We start from the raw sequence: 16,774 nt of genomic DNA, 5'->3' as shown, positions 1-16,774 counted from the left end.
AGAGGCACAATCTAGTTCACCCTATTCCTCTGCGGGGCTTGGCTCGCTGCAATCTTTGTTGGTGGCTCCTGAACTCCCATATTGTTCAAGGGACGAGTCTGGATCAGCCACAGTGGCCGGTTTTTCTCACGGATGCCCATCTTCTCGGTTGGGGAGCTCAGTGTATTGGTCACTCAGCTCAGGGCACCTGGTCCACGGAGGAGGCGACCTGGTCGATCAGTGTTCTGGAGACCAGAGCCATCTGTCTGGCGCTGTTATCCTTCCACTTCTTCTTGACGGGCAAATTGGTCCGGGTTCTGTCAGACAATGCCATGGCGGTGGCCTATGTCAATCATCAGGGGGGCAAGAGCACTCTGGTAGCACAGGAGATGGCTCTCCTCATGGTCTGGGCCAAGGCTCATCTTCTGGATGGATATTTAGACTAAACAGTATGCTTCCTTATGGTTTAAATTCTAAATTTGAGTGGTCGGCATTCATCTGAATTAGTTCAGCCTCTCTTGTCATTTTTTGCTGGATTCATCCATGCTGGTTGGATCTTGTGTTTCTCATTTCTAAATGAATCATATGTTTTAACCACACTAAATTGATATTATTGGTTTAATGTATTTTTTTTTTGTACTAAACTAAACTAAACCTTAAGTTTATATACCGCATCATCTCCACGGAAGTAGAGCTCAGCACGGTTTACAAGAACTTAAAAATGAGAAAGGGTAGGAAAAGGTTTACATAAGTTTATAAGTTGAGTGGAAAAGTAAGGAAAAAAAGAAATTACATGTTAGAGAAGAGCCAGGTTTTTAGCTGCTTGCGGAATAAATGGAGGGAGCTCAGGTTCTGCAGTGGGATGATAAGGTCATTCCAGAGACCTGTGATTTTGAATAGAAGTGATTTTCCCAGTTTACCTGCGTGGAGAATACCATGTAGGGAGGGGAAGGATAGTTTTAATTTATGAGTGGTCCTGGTGGAGTTAGGGCACGAGGAGTTGAAGGAAAGTGGGATTAGGGAAGGAAGGATGCCGTGAATAGTCTTAAAAGCCAGGCAAGAGCATTTGAATTGGATTCTGGAAATCACTGGGAGCCAGTGAAGATTGGCCAGGAGTGGGGAGACATGGTCAGATTTACGTTTTGCAAAGATCAGCTTGGCTGCTGTATTCTGAATAAGCTGGAGTCTTTGGAGGCTTTTTTTTTTTGTTAAGCATAGGTAAATGGCATTACAGTAGTCAAGTTTGGAGAGGATGATGGATTGGACAAGGACAGCGAAATGTTTTTGGCGGAAGCAGGGTCTTGCTTTCCTTAGCATGTGGAGGCTGAAAAAGCATGATTTTGTCAAGGAGTTGAGGTGGTCGTTGAGGGAGAGAGAGGAATCAATAATGACGCCAAGGACCTTTCTTGAGAACTCAAGGTGTAGGGCAGCGCCTGAGGGTAGTGCGAAGAGGGAGGGCAGGTGTTCTAACTTTGGGCCGAGCCAGAGTAATTTTGTTTTTGATTCATTTAGTTTCATCTGTACCGAGAGGGACCAGGAGTGGAGTCTCATTATGCAGGATGTTATGTTATCGTGGAGGTTGTTGAGGTTCTGGTCTGTTTCAAGAAGGACAAAGCATAAACTGAAAGAAATATACAGAATATAATACTCCCAATTTCCCCATTGGGAATTAAAACTATACAAAATAAATAGAAAATATACTACATAATGTAGTCCTCAATCTGAGAGGGGTGCAATAACATTAATCCTCCAGGGAGAGGAAATTGGAAAAGAAAAAATAAAATTTACTAAACCATAGAAATTGAGCAATCCCTTCAACTTTCTAACTGACTTTTGATTCTTACACTTTTTGCCTAGGTTGCAAATGATATCCCCTTACCCTCTAAAAGGAAACGAAGCTGAACTGGATCATAAAATATATTTATTTAATCTCATTAGTAGTTTTTTCCACTTCTCCAATCTTTTCATTCCGTTTCTGGACTCCCATTTCAAGTTGTGTTATTTTTGTTGGAATATTTAAAGTTACTGAAATGAAGTTAGTAAATACCATATGGAGATTTTCAATAGCAGCCCACAAGGAGTCAAGTGTAATCACCGAGGGCTTGGAAAGTGGCTTGTGGTAAGGCATTCGAGATTGCTCTTGTTGGAGCCTTAGGAAACTTCCTAGGCTCTTATTTCCACTGACCTCACTACCACTTCTCCTCGGGCCATCTCCCCCGCTAAATAGCGATGCTTCTAAGAGCATCGAGGTCTCTCCTTCCGGGTTTGCCGCTGGAAGTGTTCCCTTTGCTCTCGCGATATTCTCTGAGTCTTCCATTCGAAGGTGCACCTCCACCGACTCTCCGGGAGCTGGGGGAGGATCAGGTCCCAATGGGCTAAGCGAGAAATTGCTTTCCAAGCTGTGTCCTCCCTGCGGCACAGCAGCGGATTCGCCCGACATCGCTGAAGGTACTGTGAATGATATCAAAATTTGACGCGGTGTTGATATGGCCCAGGTGACCGTGGTACGCGGATCTGGTGTGGCATCTGGTGTCGGATCCTCTTCCTCTTTCGCATGATCTTCTGATTCGGGGCCTCATTCCCATGTTCAATCCAAGTCCCTTTTGTCTTACGGCTTGGCTCTTGAAAGGAATCGCCTAGGTAAGAAGGGGTATTCAGACCACTCTCTTGGGGTCCCGCAGACTTTTCACTTCTCGGGCTTATGGGCAAGATTGGTGTATATTTGTATGGCGTGAGGAGTGGTTGCTTTTCGTGCTTCCCTGCCTAACATCTTAGAATTCTTACAGGATGGCCTGGACAGGGGCCTGGCTTAGTCTTCTCTCCGGGTTCAGCTTGCGACCTTTTCAGCCTTTCGTGGGTTATTATGGGGTCAGCGTCTGACTGCCATTCCTGATGTCGTTCGCTTCTTGCTGGCAGCCAAATTGCTCAAGCCTCCCGTGTGACTGTCTGTTCCCAGTTGAGATTTGAATCTGGTCCTGTCCGGGCTTGTGCGCCCCCCGTTTGAGCCTTCGGGTGCCTGCACGTTGAAGGACCTTACTCTTAAGGCGGTCTTCTGGTGGCTATTACTTCTGCTAGATGTGTTTCGGAGCTGAGGCTCCCTCTAATAGATTTCCCTTCCTCGAGTTTACTAGGGAGTGGGTAGTGTTGAGGCCTGTTCCTTCTTTTCTGCCAAAGGTAGTCTTTCCTTTTCATGTCAATTAGTCTGTGTTCCTCCCGGCCCTGGATAGTCGGGAGGGTTCTTCTTAGCAGAAATTGGATATGGTCTGGTCCTTCGCACCTACTTGCGGAGGACCCAGGAGATCAGGAAATCAGATCATCTTTTTGTCCTTCTAGCGGATCCTTGTAGGGGAGATGGCTCTTGCAAGGCTACTATTGTGTTCTGGATCATGGAAACTATTGCTTTCCCTTATCTTGCCTCCTGTGGATATTTGTAAGGTCTTCTCTACATTCCTTTGTCAGACACTACCGTGTGGACATTCAGACACATCGGGACATGGTGTTCGGTGCGCGTGTTCTGGTGTCGGCCCTTAGGGAGTCTCACCCATGATGGGGACTGCTTTGGTACATCCCGCTTCTAAGCTCCTATACCGGTTTTGAGAGTGCTAAAGAAGGAGAAATTAGGTTCTTACCTGCTAATTTACTTTCTCCATCCCTACCAATATGGCTTCAGACCCAGCTTCAGCACCGAATCCCTCCTAGTTTCCCTAATTTCAAAGGTGCAACAACTACATTCGCGTAACAAATTTGCTGTCCTATTACAATTCGATCTTTCTGCTGCTTTCAATGTCATCCACCACGACATACTACTTTACCAACTTTCCGAGATAGGAATTGGCTCCACCGTCCTAAAGTGGTTCTCAAACTTCTTACGCTCTCGCTCCTACACCATCAACACAAATGGCACCATGTCCACTCCTTGGACACCATCTTGCGGTGTCCATCAGGGATCACCCCTATCCCCTATTCTCTTTAACATCTATATGTCCTCCCTGAAACTCCTTCAACTATCCCCCCTTGAAACAATCTACACATACGCGGATGACATCCTTGTCCTCCTCGAGACAGACCAGAACCTCACCAACCTCCTCGAGAACATTACAGCTTGCATAATGAGACTCCGCTCCTGGTCACTCTTGGTACAGATGAAACTAAATGAATCAAAAACAAAATTATTCTGGCTCGGCCCAAAATTAGAACACCTGCCCACCCTCTTTGCATTACCCTCAGGTGATGCACTGCAGCTTGAATTCTCATGCAAGGTCCTTGGCATCATTATCGATTCTTCTCTCTCTCTCAATGACCACCTCAACTCCTTGGCAAAATCATGCTTTTTCAGCCTCCACATGCTGAGAAAAGTAAGATCCTACTTCCGCCCACAACATTTTACCGTCCTTGTCCAATCCATCATCCTCTCCAAACTAGATTACTGCAATGCCATCTACTTAAGCTTTTCAAAAAAAAGTCTTCAAAGACTCCAGCTAATCCAGAATACTGCAGCCAAATTGATCTTTACAAAACGCAAATCTGACCATGTCTCCCCACTCCTTGCCAAACTTCATTGGCTCCCAATGATCTCCAGAATCCATTTCAAATGTTCCTGCCTGGCTTTTAAGATCATTCACAGCATCCTTCCTCCCCTTATCCCACTATTTTACAATTCCTCAAGTCCCGACTCCTCCAGAACCGCCCAAAGGTATAAACTAGCCTTCCCCTCTCTATTCGGCATTCACTATGCAGGTAAACTGGGAAAATCCCTTCTCTTCAAAATCACAGGACTTTGGAACGACCTCACCATCCCGCTGCGGAACCTGGGCTCCCTCCAATTATTCCGCAAACAACTGAAAACTTGGCTTTTCACCAAATTGTAATTCTATCCTCCCCCCTTTTTCTTCCCTTCTACATATAAGTTCATGTAAACCTTTTCCTTCTCTACCTATATTTTTATGTTCTTGTAAACCGTGTCGAGCTTCATATTCGTGGAGATGATGCGGTATATAAATTTAAGGCTTAGATTAGATTTTAGCTTCTCCAGACTGGTGTAGGATCCCATCCGGTCTATTGTCGTGTTCTTGTGCGCAGATTTTCATTTTTCGGTCGGTTTCTAGTATTTCTAGGGCTGGTTTCTAGTATTTCGGTTAGTTTCTAGTTTTTCTAGGGCCGCGGAGATTAATAACAGAGGCTGTGGCTTAACTGGCATAGCTGGCAAGCTGTGGGGACTTTGCTATTTGCATTTGCTCCTTTGAATTTTCCAACAGCGTTCCTGTTTTTAATTTGTTGATACTCCTGTTCGTAGTCCTGTTTGTTTTCTGTATATAGTTCTTAGTTCTGCTTGGCTATTCGGCAGACTGAGGAAGGGTTACACAATATGTACAGTTCCAAAGTTTTGTCTCAGTCTCCATCTGCTGGTCATAATGAGATATATACCTGCTTGTAACTCCTATACTGGTCTGGAGAAACTAAAAGAAAGTAAATTAGCAGGTATGAACCTAATTTCTCCTTCTTTGCCTCCCTTCCATACCTTTTTGTAGATTCCCTGGCTGGCCAGAAAGAGCCATCAGAGTCTAGGCAACAGTGCAAAGGCTACTGAATTCATGCCACAGAGCCAGTCCTGGACAAAGAATTGGGCTCAGGCAGGTTTTCCCTATACTTCATCATGGCAAAGAAAGGCTCAGACGACTGGAGGCCAATTCTGAATCTCTGTTCAACGCTGACTGAAAGTGCTGCGCTTCCGCATGGAGACTGTTCAGTCGGTCATATCTCCATATTTTAATTTTTCTGGCCCACAGGAGGTAATTGAGGTTTCATGTGCTGGAGCAGCATTTCCAGTTCTCCGCACTCCCCTTTGGCCTAGCAACGGCATCTCGCACCTTTACCAAGGTCATGGTGGTGGTAGCAGCGCATCTCCATAAGGCAGGGATCCATTAACATTACACACTCCGTCCTCAACACAAGAACCATACAGCGCTTCAAACTGAACTTTCCATCTCCCAAATGTGTGCAATGGAAAAAGATGTTCAAGTCTTCCTTCAAATTTCAAGGCTCCAAAATGTGGAATAGCATACCTTTATTTCTACGTCAGCTGCCCAATTACTGAAGCTTCAGAAATATGCTAAAGATCTATCTCTTCTCTGTGTGATTCACAAGTTGCCTATCCACTTATGTCTTCTGTAATCCTAATGTAACCCAAAGATTACTCATTATCTTGATTGTAAACCACATTGAATCTTAGTTGAAAATTGCGGTATATAAGAAACTATATGATATACAGTAGTATAGTATTATACATTGGAGTCTGGCCTGCTCATATAGCCTGTAATGCTATCTGTTTATGGTCAAAGTTCAGCACCTTGAGAATGACCACTTCAGGTTGGCCCCCTGATATGCCCTCTTTCCCAGAATGGGCCTATTCGACAATTGGGTAAAGATCTATCAAGCTTGAGGCAAATTCCAAATATAGCACTGAATTTTTGGAAACTACGGACTATGATCAATCTTCTAAGGAGCTTATCAAACTTCCTTTGCACGGAATCCTGAGAGAAACCCTTCATAAAAATTGGGAATCTCCTTTCTATGTTCCTGTTGCTCCCAGGAAATTGGACTCCCTCTACAGGATTATTCCCACTGTAATTCTGGTTTGTTTTCCGCTGTATTAACACCAATGCTAAATATGTACAGTCCCCTGCATTGTAAATTGCTCTCAACTGCATAGTACATTCCCTTACATTGTATCTTCGCTGTATATGTACAGTCTCTTACATTGTAAACCGCTCTGAACTGTTTGTGGTATTGCGATATACAAAAATAAAGTTATTATTATTATTTAGATTTTGACAAACCTCAACTGTCCCATCAGTGTTTGGTGGTAGAGTCCTCATTGAAAAAGTCTACCCCATCCAAAGTTTACACCTCAGTCCCACCGGGTTGAGAGGGACATACTATGGAGAGGTTTGGTAGACGTCTTTACCAAAACTCCATGTTGGCAAATTGAGTCATTAATTACTTCTATTTCACATGTTACATGAAACATCTAGTTAAGCAACTGCCTGTTTTTCAAAAATATCTTCCATCTCATTGAACGAAGGAATTCCAGCACTCTTACCCAATTAAGATGGTGCATGGTTCAGTCTGCTTATGACACCTTTGAGTTGTCTTCCAGGGCTGCTTCTGTGTCTGTGGCCATGAGGAGATTAGCCTGGCTCAGAGTGGCTGATATGGATGTTAACCTCTAAGACCGGTTGGCCAACATTCCCTGTCTAGGGATGAGCTTTTTGGAGACTATGGAAATTGCTACTTTACTTAAACCTAAACCCAAGCTTTCAATGGAAAGACCATTCAAGCCCTCTTCTTCATATCAGAGGCATTTTTTGGCCACAACAGAAGAAACAGAAGCAACAACGCCCTCAGAACCTCAAGCATCTGCTCCTACTAAATCGACCCAGTCTTTTTAATGGGCTACTCTAGACATAGTTGCAGATCCTTTACATCAGCCTCTCCCTCGGCCAATCAGAGGTCATCTCCAACTCTATTTTCATTGTTGGGAGTTGATCACCTCTGACCTCTGGGTTCTACAGATCATTCGAGAGGGTTATTCTCTTCATTTTGTCACTGTTCCTCCAGATCATCCTCCAAGAGATTCTGCTTTAAACCCTCACCAGTCCTCCCTTCTTCTTCAGGAAATAGATTCCATGCTTCTTCTCAGTGCCATAGAGAAGGTTCCTCTGGAGCAGCAGAACGAGGGGTTTTACTCCCGCAACTTCCTTCTCCCGAAGAAGACAGGAGGTCTTCGACTGATATTAGATCTCAGAACACTCAACAAATTCCTTGTCAAGGAAAAGTTTCGAATGATGTCTTTAGCCATGCTATATCCCCTCTTGGCTCTCAACAATTGGCTCTGCTCTCTAGATCTCAAGGAAGGCTATACTCATATCCCCATTCATTCGACTTCCTGGAAGTGTCTCAGATTTCAAGTGGCCCACCAGCACTATCAATAAAAGGTTCTACCTTTCAGCCTGGCCTCTTCACCAAATGCCTTGTGGTGGTGGCGGCAGCAGCGGCCTTGAGGTTTCAGGGCCTTCAAATCTTTCCCTACCTAGAGAACTGGCTCATCAAATATCCTTCGTCTCAAGGTGTACTCTTATTGTTTATTGTTTATTCAGATTTTTGATTAAACGCTTTTTCGAAACTACAAAGCGTTGAACAAGATTTAAAATAACATTTAAACAAAAATTTAACAATTAAAACATACATTTCTATAAAAAAAACTACAAGACTGACAGCAATTACATACTAGGTAAATACGGACCGAAAGGCCCCTAAACACGAATAGGAAGAGGGGGAGAAATACAATCGATATAGAAAATATGAGAAACATTTAAGGTAAACACAAAAGGGAATGGGAAAATAAATATAAAAAACAAGAATAGGTTAATCTCTAAAATACAATTGCTCAATTAAAAGCATCTTTAAGAAGAAAGCACTTTAAATTGCTTTTAAAATTTTTTAAGTTTTTTTCCATTTTAAAGTGTAAAGGAAGAGTATTCCAGGGTAATGCAGGGTCATGCATATAGGGAGAAGGAACCCAATGTTCACTTACAAAATGGGGGGATCAATGCTAGGAATCAGTAAGCTGGAAAGAGACCTGGGAGTGATGGTAGACACGACATTGAAGACGTCGGCACAGTGCGCCACAGCCTCGAGGAAAGCAAACCAAATGTTAGGTATCATTAAGAAGGGTATCTCGACCAGAACGAAGGAAGTCATCCTGCCACTGTACCGGGCTATGGTGCGCCCGCATCTGGAATACTGTGTACAGTACTGGTCACCGTACCTCAAAAAGGACATGGCAATGCTTGAGGGAGTCCAGAGAAGAGCAACTAAACTGATTAAGGGTATGGAAAACCTTACATACACTGACAGACTGAAGAAGCTGGGGCTGTTCTCCCTGGAAAAGCGGAGACTCAGAGGAGATATGATAGAGACCTTCAAGATCCTGAGGGGCATCGAAAAGGTTGACAAGGACAGATTTTTCAATTTGAAAGAAACCACAAGAACAAGGGGTCACTCGATGAAATTGAAGGGGGACAGGTTTAGAACAAACGCAAGGAAATTCTTTTTCACACAGAGGGTGGTGGACACATGGAACACCCTTCCGGAGGCCGTGATAGGAAATAGCACAGTACAGGGTTTCAAGGAAGACCTGGATAGGTTCCTGGAGGACAAAGGGATTGAGGGGTACAGATAAGAGCAGTGGAAGGTTTAGAGATAAGTGTAGAGGTAGGTATAAAATTAGTCAGGGACCGCTGCTCAGGCAATATGCCTGATGGGCCGCCGCGTGAGCGGACCGCTGGGCGGGATGGACCTCTGGTCTGCCCCGGCGGAGGCAACTACTTATGTACTTATGTACTTATCATAGGGGCTGTCACAGAAAAAATTGAGGTGCGACGTGTACCGATTATTTTTAAAGATGGAATGTTAAGATTGTATTGAGAAATAGATCTTAAAGCTCTCGGAGGGTCATATGGGATCAAAAGTCTGTCTATAAATGCTGGTGTATTGGTCTGCAAAGTTTTAAATGTCAGAAGGGCGATTTTATAAGTTACCCTGTGTGGGACAGGCAACCAATCAGACTATACTATTTCTTCAGAATTTGGGGTTCAAGATCAACTTTCCCAAATCACAACTTCAGCCATCTCAGAAACTCAAGTTCATCGGAGCTCTGCTTGACACAACTCAACTCAGGATGTTTCTTCCTCAACAATGTCAGGACACTTTAATCCAACTTTATCAGCAGATCGCCCAATTTCAGCCAGGCGCATGATGGTTCTTCTAGGTCACATGGCTTTCACAGTCCATGTGACTTCCTTTGCGAGGCTTCATCTCCGGACGCCTCAATGGTCTCTATCTTCACAGTGGTCTCAGGCACTTGACCCACTCTCACAACAGATTTCTGTCACCTCGTCCCTTCGACGATTGCTTCAGTGGTGGATGAATTCTTCCAATCTTTCCAGAGGTCTTTTCTTTCACACACCTCCTCATCAAAAAGTTCTGACCACGGATTAGTCAACCTATGCGTGGGGAGCTCATCTGGATGGCCTTCGCACTTAAGATCACTGGTCCCCCAGAGAACGACTCTTTCACATAAATCTCATGGAACTCAGAGCGATTTACTATGCTCTCAGAGCTTTTCAGCATCTAGTAGTCAATAATGTCCTCCTAGTCTGCACGGATAATTAAGTCGCCATGTACTATATAAAAACAAGGAGGGTTGAGGTTCTCTCCTTCTCTGTCAGGAGGCTCAGAAGATCTGGCTTTGGTCGATTGCTCGTAACATTTTTCTCAAAGCAATCTATATTCAAGGGAACATAATTTCTTGGCAGACAAACTCAGCAGAATCCTTCAACCTCACAAATGGATACTCAACTCAGCAGCTCACCATCCCATTTTCTCTCAATAGAGGACTCCTCAAGCGGATTTGTTTGTGTGTCCCATCCCCCAACAACAAGTTGCCCCAGTTCTATTCCAGACTGTACTCACCTCATCGCCTGGAGGCGGATGCTTTTCTTCTGGATTGGACACACAAGTTTCTCTATGCATTTCCACCCATTCCTCTCATTCTCAAGACCCTTGTCAAAGCCAAGCATGAGTTGGCCACTGTGATACTTATAGCTCCTCAGTGGCCCAGACAGCCTTGGTTCTCCGGTCTACTTCAACTCAGTATCAAGGAGCCAATACCTCTGCCAATTTTTCCATCTCTTCTCACACATAGTCACGGTTCTCCTTCATTTGTATGACTCTGGCCTCAAATCCACATCCATTAGAGTTCATCTCAGTGCTATTACTGCCTTTCATCAACCAGTGGATGGTAAACCTCTTACTGCTCATCCTTTTATCTCCAGATTTATGAAAGGACTTTTCAATGCCAAACTACCTCTCAAACCAACCCCAGTGGTTTGGGATCTCAGTGTGGTTCTTGCTAAGTTGAAGCTTCCATTTGAACCAATGTCTGCAGCTCATCTTCTCATTTCTCTCACTTCTGCTAGACAAGTAAGTGAACGTCAAGTGCTAGTGGCGGACCCACCATTCACAGTGTTCTACCGGTTGTGCTTTGCACTCATCCAAAGTTCCTTCCTAAGGTCTTCACTGAGTTTCATCTCAATCAATCAATTGTTCTTCCAGTATTCTTCCCTAAGCCTTATTCTCATTCAGGAGAAACGGCTCGTCACACTTTGGATTGTAAGCGGGCATTGGCCTATTATCTCAAAAGGACAAAGCCGCATAGAACATCTCCTCAACTTTTTGTCTCCTTTGATCTTAACAAGTTGGGTCATTTTGTTTCCAAGAGAACGATTTCCAATTGGTTGGCTGCAAGCATCTCGTTCTGTTATGCTCATGCTGGGCTGCAACTGGTGAGTCATGTCACAACCCATAAAGTTTGAGCTATGGCAGCTTCAGTAGCTTTTCTCCGCTCTACCCTATTGATGAGATCTGGAAAGCTGCTACTTGGTCCTTGATTCATACTTTCAGCTCTCATTATTGTCTGGAATTTTTTTCCAGACAGGATGGGTACTTCAGCCAAGCAGTATTGCAAAATTTGTTTTCCTAAAGACCAACCTTACCCCCATCCCATTCCGGTTAGCTTGGAGGTCACCCACATGTGAGATTATGCTACCTGCTTGTCCTGGGATAAAGCACAGTTACTTACCACCTCCCCTGGTTGGCGGCTTATCTGGCTTACTGAACTGAGGATCCGTGTGCCTACATCAGGCAGGAAGGCACTTGTGCATGCATGGTGCGGTCAGTCGCGAACTTTCTAAAGTTCTTAAAGTGCTGATGCACTTTTGCAGCTGTCTGTACTGGGGCTCCATGGATGACGTCACCCACATTTGAGACTATCTGCATTCTGTCCCTGGATAACACCTGTTACAGTAAGTAACTGTGCTTTATGGTAAGTAACTGTGCTTTTTATAATATTTCCCTTCCCCTGATTTTATTGTGAACTGCTTAGACTAAACTTCTGTTTATATATGCGGTATAGCAAATAAATTGAACTTGAGCTTGAATTTGTTAGATTAGCACACAGCCAGAACTTCAACAAATTGAAAAATACCAATTTTATGACTGCTAGATATGAGCTTAGTATTTAGGAATTTTAGCAGTGCAGCTTAGTAAAAGGGCCCCCCTTTGTGATTAGTGAAATACAGTATAAGTTTTAATTTTTTTTAAAAAGATCTAATTTTATAAGACTGCATTAATAATCCAACTTGAATATTATTTATGTATTTTTACTTTTGATGTAATAAACTAATTTTATGCAAAGAGTAAAAAGGAAAAATTCATGCTAAAATAAAAGAAAAAATAGTGATAAACTAGTAATAATGCATTTAAACAAAAGTAAACTTTGAAGTAAATTTTACTACCCTTTTAACCTTAGTGTTAAAAGGGAAGTAAAATAAAGAACTTAATTATACTTCTGTTTAAACCTTGGAGGCTTTCAGGTTTGAGGGATAACCACCTAAGATAGAGCCTGGAACCCTCAAACACAAGATGTTCTTCAGACCAGAGAGCTCCTAAAGCTATCATCAGCCCTGTAGCTGCACCAATACTTACCAGGTCCAGGGAAATAGCCTCCTAGCTTCTTTCTCTTCTGTTCTTATCTTAGAAAATTACGGCAGTTCAACTGACATCAGCCAAATCGCTGTTATTTTTCCAAGATGGTGGAAGAAGAAGAGCCTAGAAGGATGCTTCCGTTGACCAGCTAAGTATTGCTGGACCTACAGGGTGGTGGTGATTTGTGGGCTCTGTGGTCTGAAGGCCTTTTGATTTCTGGTTGCCCTGGCTCTGGGTGTCTAGGCTAGGGGTGCTATGGATCCTAGGGACTATGGGGCTCATAATAAAAAACTAACTAACTAAAAACGTCTAAAAAGTGGCCTAAATGGGTACTTGGACGATCAAAAAGCCTGATCATCCAAGTACCCATAATCAAAGCTGGTTTTAGACATATCTAAAACCAGCTTAGGCCTTTCCTCTGCCTCTAAACGCATAGAGTGAAAAGAGGTGTTTTTAGAGGATGGGAAAGGGCGGGAGGTGAGCCGACCTAGACAGCAGGTATAACCAAAAGTTTAGGCAGGTTGTCTAGTCTGCACTTATACGTTTTGATTTAGACCAAGTCAAAACAGGAATAAATGCTGAAAAAGGGGCCGCTGAGCTGATCGCTGCAGCTCAGCAGCCCCAGCAACCTGCCTACCGCCTACTGCAACTATCACTGCAGGAGAGATGGCTCATCTCTCCTGCCGTGATGGTGATCGCCCACCCCCCTTCGAACTGCGGCACTTTGGAGTGAGCATCACGGCAGGGCATCTCCCCTGCCGGCGATCCTCATCCCGAAGTGCCGCAGTTCGGAGGGGGGTGGGCAATCACCATCACGGCAGGAGAGATGAGCCATAGTGATAGTGATGAGCCTTCTCTCCTGCAGCGATCAGCCCTCCCTCATGACTCAATTTGGGCAGGAGAGAGCCCAAGCCCTTCTGCCCGGCAACACCCCCTATGCCCCCCCCCCCAACAACCTCTGGGCTGTAACAGGGAGCCAAAGCCCTCTTGCCCTGCCAGCCCGACTTTCCCCGACTACGATCGGGGCAAAAGGGAGCCCAAGGCCTCTTGCCCTGCCAGCCCGACCTTCCCCGACTATGATCGGGGCAAGAGAGAGCCTAAGCTCCCTTGCCCCGCCAGCCCGACCTTCCCAGACAAAGATCTGTGCAGGAGGGAGCCCAACCCCGCCTGCCCAGGCGAACCCCTTATCCCCCATCCCCACTAAGATACGGGCAGGAGGGATCCCAGGCCCTCATGCTCTCGACGCACCCCCTCCCACGATCGCCGATCCGTGAGACACCCCCCCCCCCCGCTGATCCCTTGACACCCCCAATCTCCCTCCCCGTACCTGTAAACTATGTCTGGATGGACGGGTGCCAAGCCCGTCCGTCTGGCAGGGCAGCCATCTTTTGAATGGCTGGCCTTAAAGCCTGGATTGGTCCAGGTGGCTCAAACCCCGCCCACAAGTGGGGCCTGAGGTGCCTGGGCCAACCGGAATAGGCCCAGTAGCCTTAGGCCCCTCCTGTGGGTGGGGCCTTAGGCACATGGGCCGGCTACTGAGCACATGGGCCTTAGGCACATGGGCCGGATACTGGGAGTTAGTATAGACGTAATGGTGGTCTGGGCGTTTAAACAGCTGAACGTAGAGGCAGGCCAATTTTTTTTTTTTTTTTTTTAAACCTCCTTTTGGATGTGTTTTTTTTTTGATAATGGACATTTTCCCTGCTTCTACTTTCAACGTTTAAGGCCTTAGGCCAAAAGGGGACTTAGACGTTTTTTTATTATGCCCCTCCACAGGTTCCCAATTTGGCCATCCTATGCTGATTTTATTTTATTTTTTTAACTTTCCATTGGCTTCCTTTGAAATCAATAAGAACTTAAAATTGCATTGAAGTGTATTTTCAGCACTATCAGAGAAGTAAAAATCTCTGCTAATTTATAGCATAATTTGCTGCCTCGAAAGTAATTCTATATGCAGCTTATTTGTATCCATGTTTGTGTTAAGTATGCTAAAGTAAGCACATTGCTTTATGTGTAGTTTAGCACAGATTTTTTGATGTGCAGGATTTGCACAGTTTTACATTGGGCCCTATTATTGTACGAGTATATCGCTTTAAAATTCTGAAAAAGCGATTTTATCTCATTTTAAATAAACTTCGAAACATTTAAATTTTAGTAAGTGACATTGTATTTTGATAAGCTAAAAGTGTACATATATGAAACAATAAATAAAAGCATCTTCATATTTTAAAACAGGTGTAAGTAATTTGGCATTTCGTCACCTGATTGAATTCACCTATACAGCCAAGCTCATGGTTCAGGATGAAGAGGAAGCAAATGATGTGTGGAAAGCAGCAGAGTATTTGCAGATGCAAGAAGCTATTAAAGCACTTGATATCAGGTAGATTTGTGTATAGTTCTTTTTTCATTTTTGCAAGTTATTCTGTCCCTTGGTATGACAACTGGAGCTAACAAATGAGTGCATTTTCTTTTTTTTAATTCTTTATTCATTTTTAAAATCTTACAACAAGTGAATTACACATAATACAACAATTGTCATATATCACTTGTATTAACATTCAAATATTCCTATATAATATAATAAATACCCCCCTTTATCCAATAATCCTATTCCATATGATAAATATTCCCACCCCAACCCCACCCCACATATCTATTACTTATGTGCTAAGGTATCTGATCATTAGAGTAATTAGTCATTGGCCCCCATATTTTTTTAAAATTATGAATATTCCCTTGTAACGCTATCATCTTTTCTATCTTATATATGTGACAAACTGAATTCCACCAAAATGTATAATTTAATTTTGTATAATCTTTCCAATTTTGAGTAATTTGTTGCATGGCGACCCCTGTCAATATTAATAATAACTTGTTATTATTTGCAGAAATCGGACTCTGAGTTCTCATTGCTGTACCAAATAATATAGTGTCATATGAGAGTCCTACATGATTTTCTAATAATTTATTAATTTGGGGCCAAATTAGTTTCCAGAAAGCATTTATACAGGGACAAAAAAAAATCAAATGATCTAACGTCCCAACTTCTAATCTACAATGCCAGCATCTATTAGTTCTAGTGCTATCTAATTTTGTAAACGTGTAGGGGTCCATAAAACTCGATGTAACAAAAACATCCACGTTTGACTCATAGATGCTGATTTTGTAGACCTTAATCTCCAGGACCAAAATCGTTGCCATTGAGATGCAGAAATCGTCTGTCCAATCTCAATACTCCAAATGTCCCTAAGTCCATTTTTCTTTTTTTTATTTAAAAATCCATATAATAATTTATACTATTTTGCGGCTTGGTGTCCCAAAAAGTCCGCCTGAAAGAAGAGGACCTGCAAACTATATTGAGAATTAAGACCCTTCCATTCAGGGAACCCTACCTGAATAGCCTGCTTCAATTGCAACCTTTTAAAATATTGTGTTTTATTTAATCCAAATTTATGCTGCAATTGTGAAAAACTAAGCAGTGATCCATCTAAAATAACATCATTCAATGTCCGTATACCTGCAATTATCCACTGCTTCCAGAGGATCTTAAACCCATCAATCTTGATCCTGGAGTTAACCCAAATGGATTGACTTAATGATTTTGCAATTGGATCTGGTGACAAATTATTAATAAATCTTAAGGTCTTCCAAGTATCAAGTAAAATTCTATTATCTTTGTATTTCCTGGGCAGTTTTATACTAACTATATGCTCTAAATGTAATGGGAACAGGAACCGCCATTCTAAATATAACCAGTCAGGTACATTCTCCATGAGATCTGGGAGGATCCAATACATACCCTGTCTTAGAATATAGGCTTGATGGTACCTATAAAAATTTGGAAAATTTACCCCTCCCTCCATAATTGTTCTTTGTAATGATGCTAAAGCAATTCTGGGTCTTTTCCCAAACCAAACAAATTTTGTAAGAACATTGTTTAACTTTTTATAAAATGACCCCTGAAAAAATATTGGTATCATACTCATTTGATAACAAACCACAGGCAGTATCATCATTTTAATTGTTTGAACTCTTCCCCACCAAAAGAGATGTAAAGGATTCCATTTCTCACACATTTCTGTTATCTTTCTTAATAAAAGTTTTTCATTTTCTTTCACTGTGTCATCAATTGTATTTTTTATAATAATACCTAAATATTTTAATCCTTCATCTTTCCATATAAATGAAT

General features: G+C 43.0%; 1 protein-coding gene across 8 annotated transcripts in view; it reads left to right on the top strand.

Moving 5' to 3' along the window:
- ZNF131 (zinc finger protein 131) overlaps window positions 1–16,774 on the top strand; it is a 195,275-nt gene that overhangs the window by 111,548 nt on the left and 66,953 nt on the right. For 6 of the 8 annotated variants that reach the window (XM_033931963.1, XM_033931954.1, XM_033931933.1 and 3 more), the window contains one exon: window positions 14,821–14,965. In XM_033931963.1, coding sequence (XP_033787854.1) covers window positions 14,821–14,965 — 145 coding nt within the window. Of the gene's footprint in view, window positions 1–12,637; window positions 12,733–14,820; window positions 14,966–16,774 lie in introns of all 8 variants that reach the window. The other 2 variants (XM_033932000.1, XM_033931990.1) reach the window with 1 other exon arrangement.

This window comes from Geotrypetes seraphini, chromosome 1, assembly GCF_902459505.1.
Source record: "Geotrypetes seraphini chromosome 1, aGeoSer1.1, whole genome shotgun sequence".
Taxonomy (NCBI): Eukaryota; Metazoa; Chordata; class Amphibia; order Gymnophiona; family Dermophiidae; genus Geotrypetes; species Geotrypetes seraphini.
This window is presented reverse-complemented; position numbering and strand designations above follow the sequence as displayed.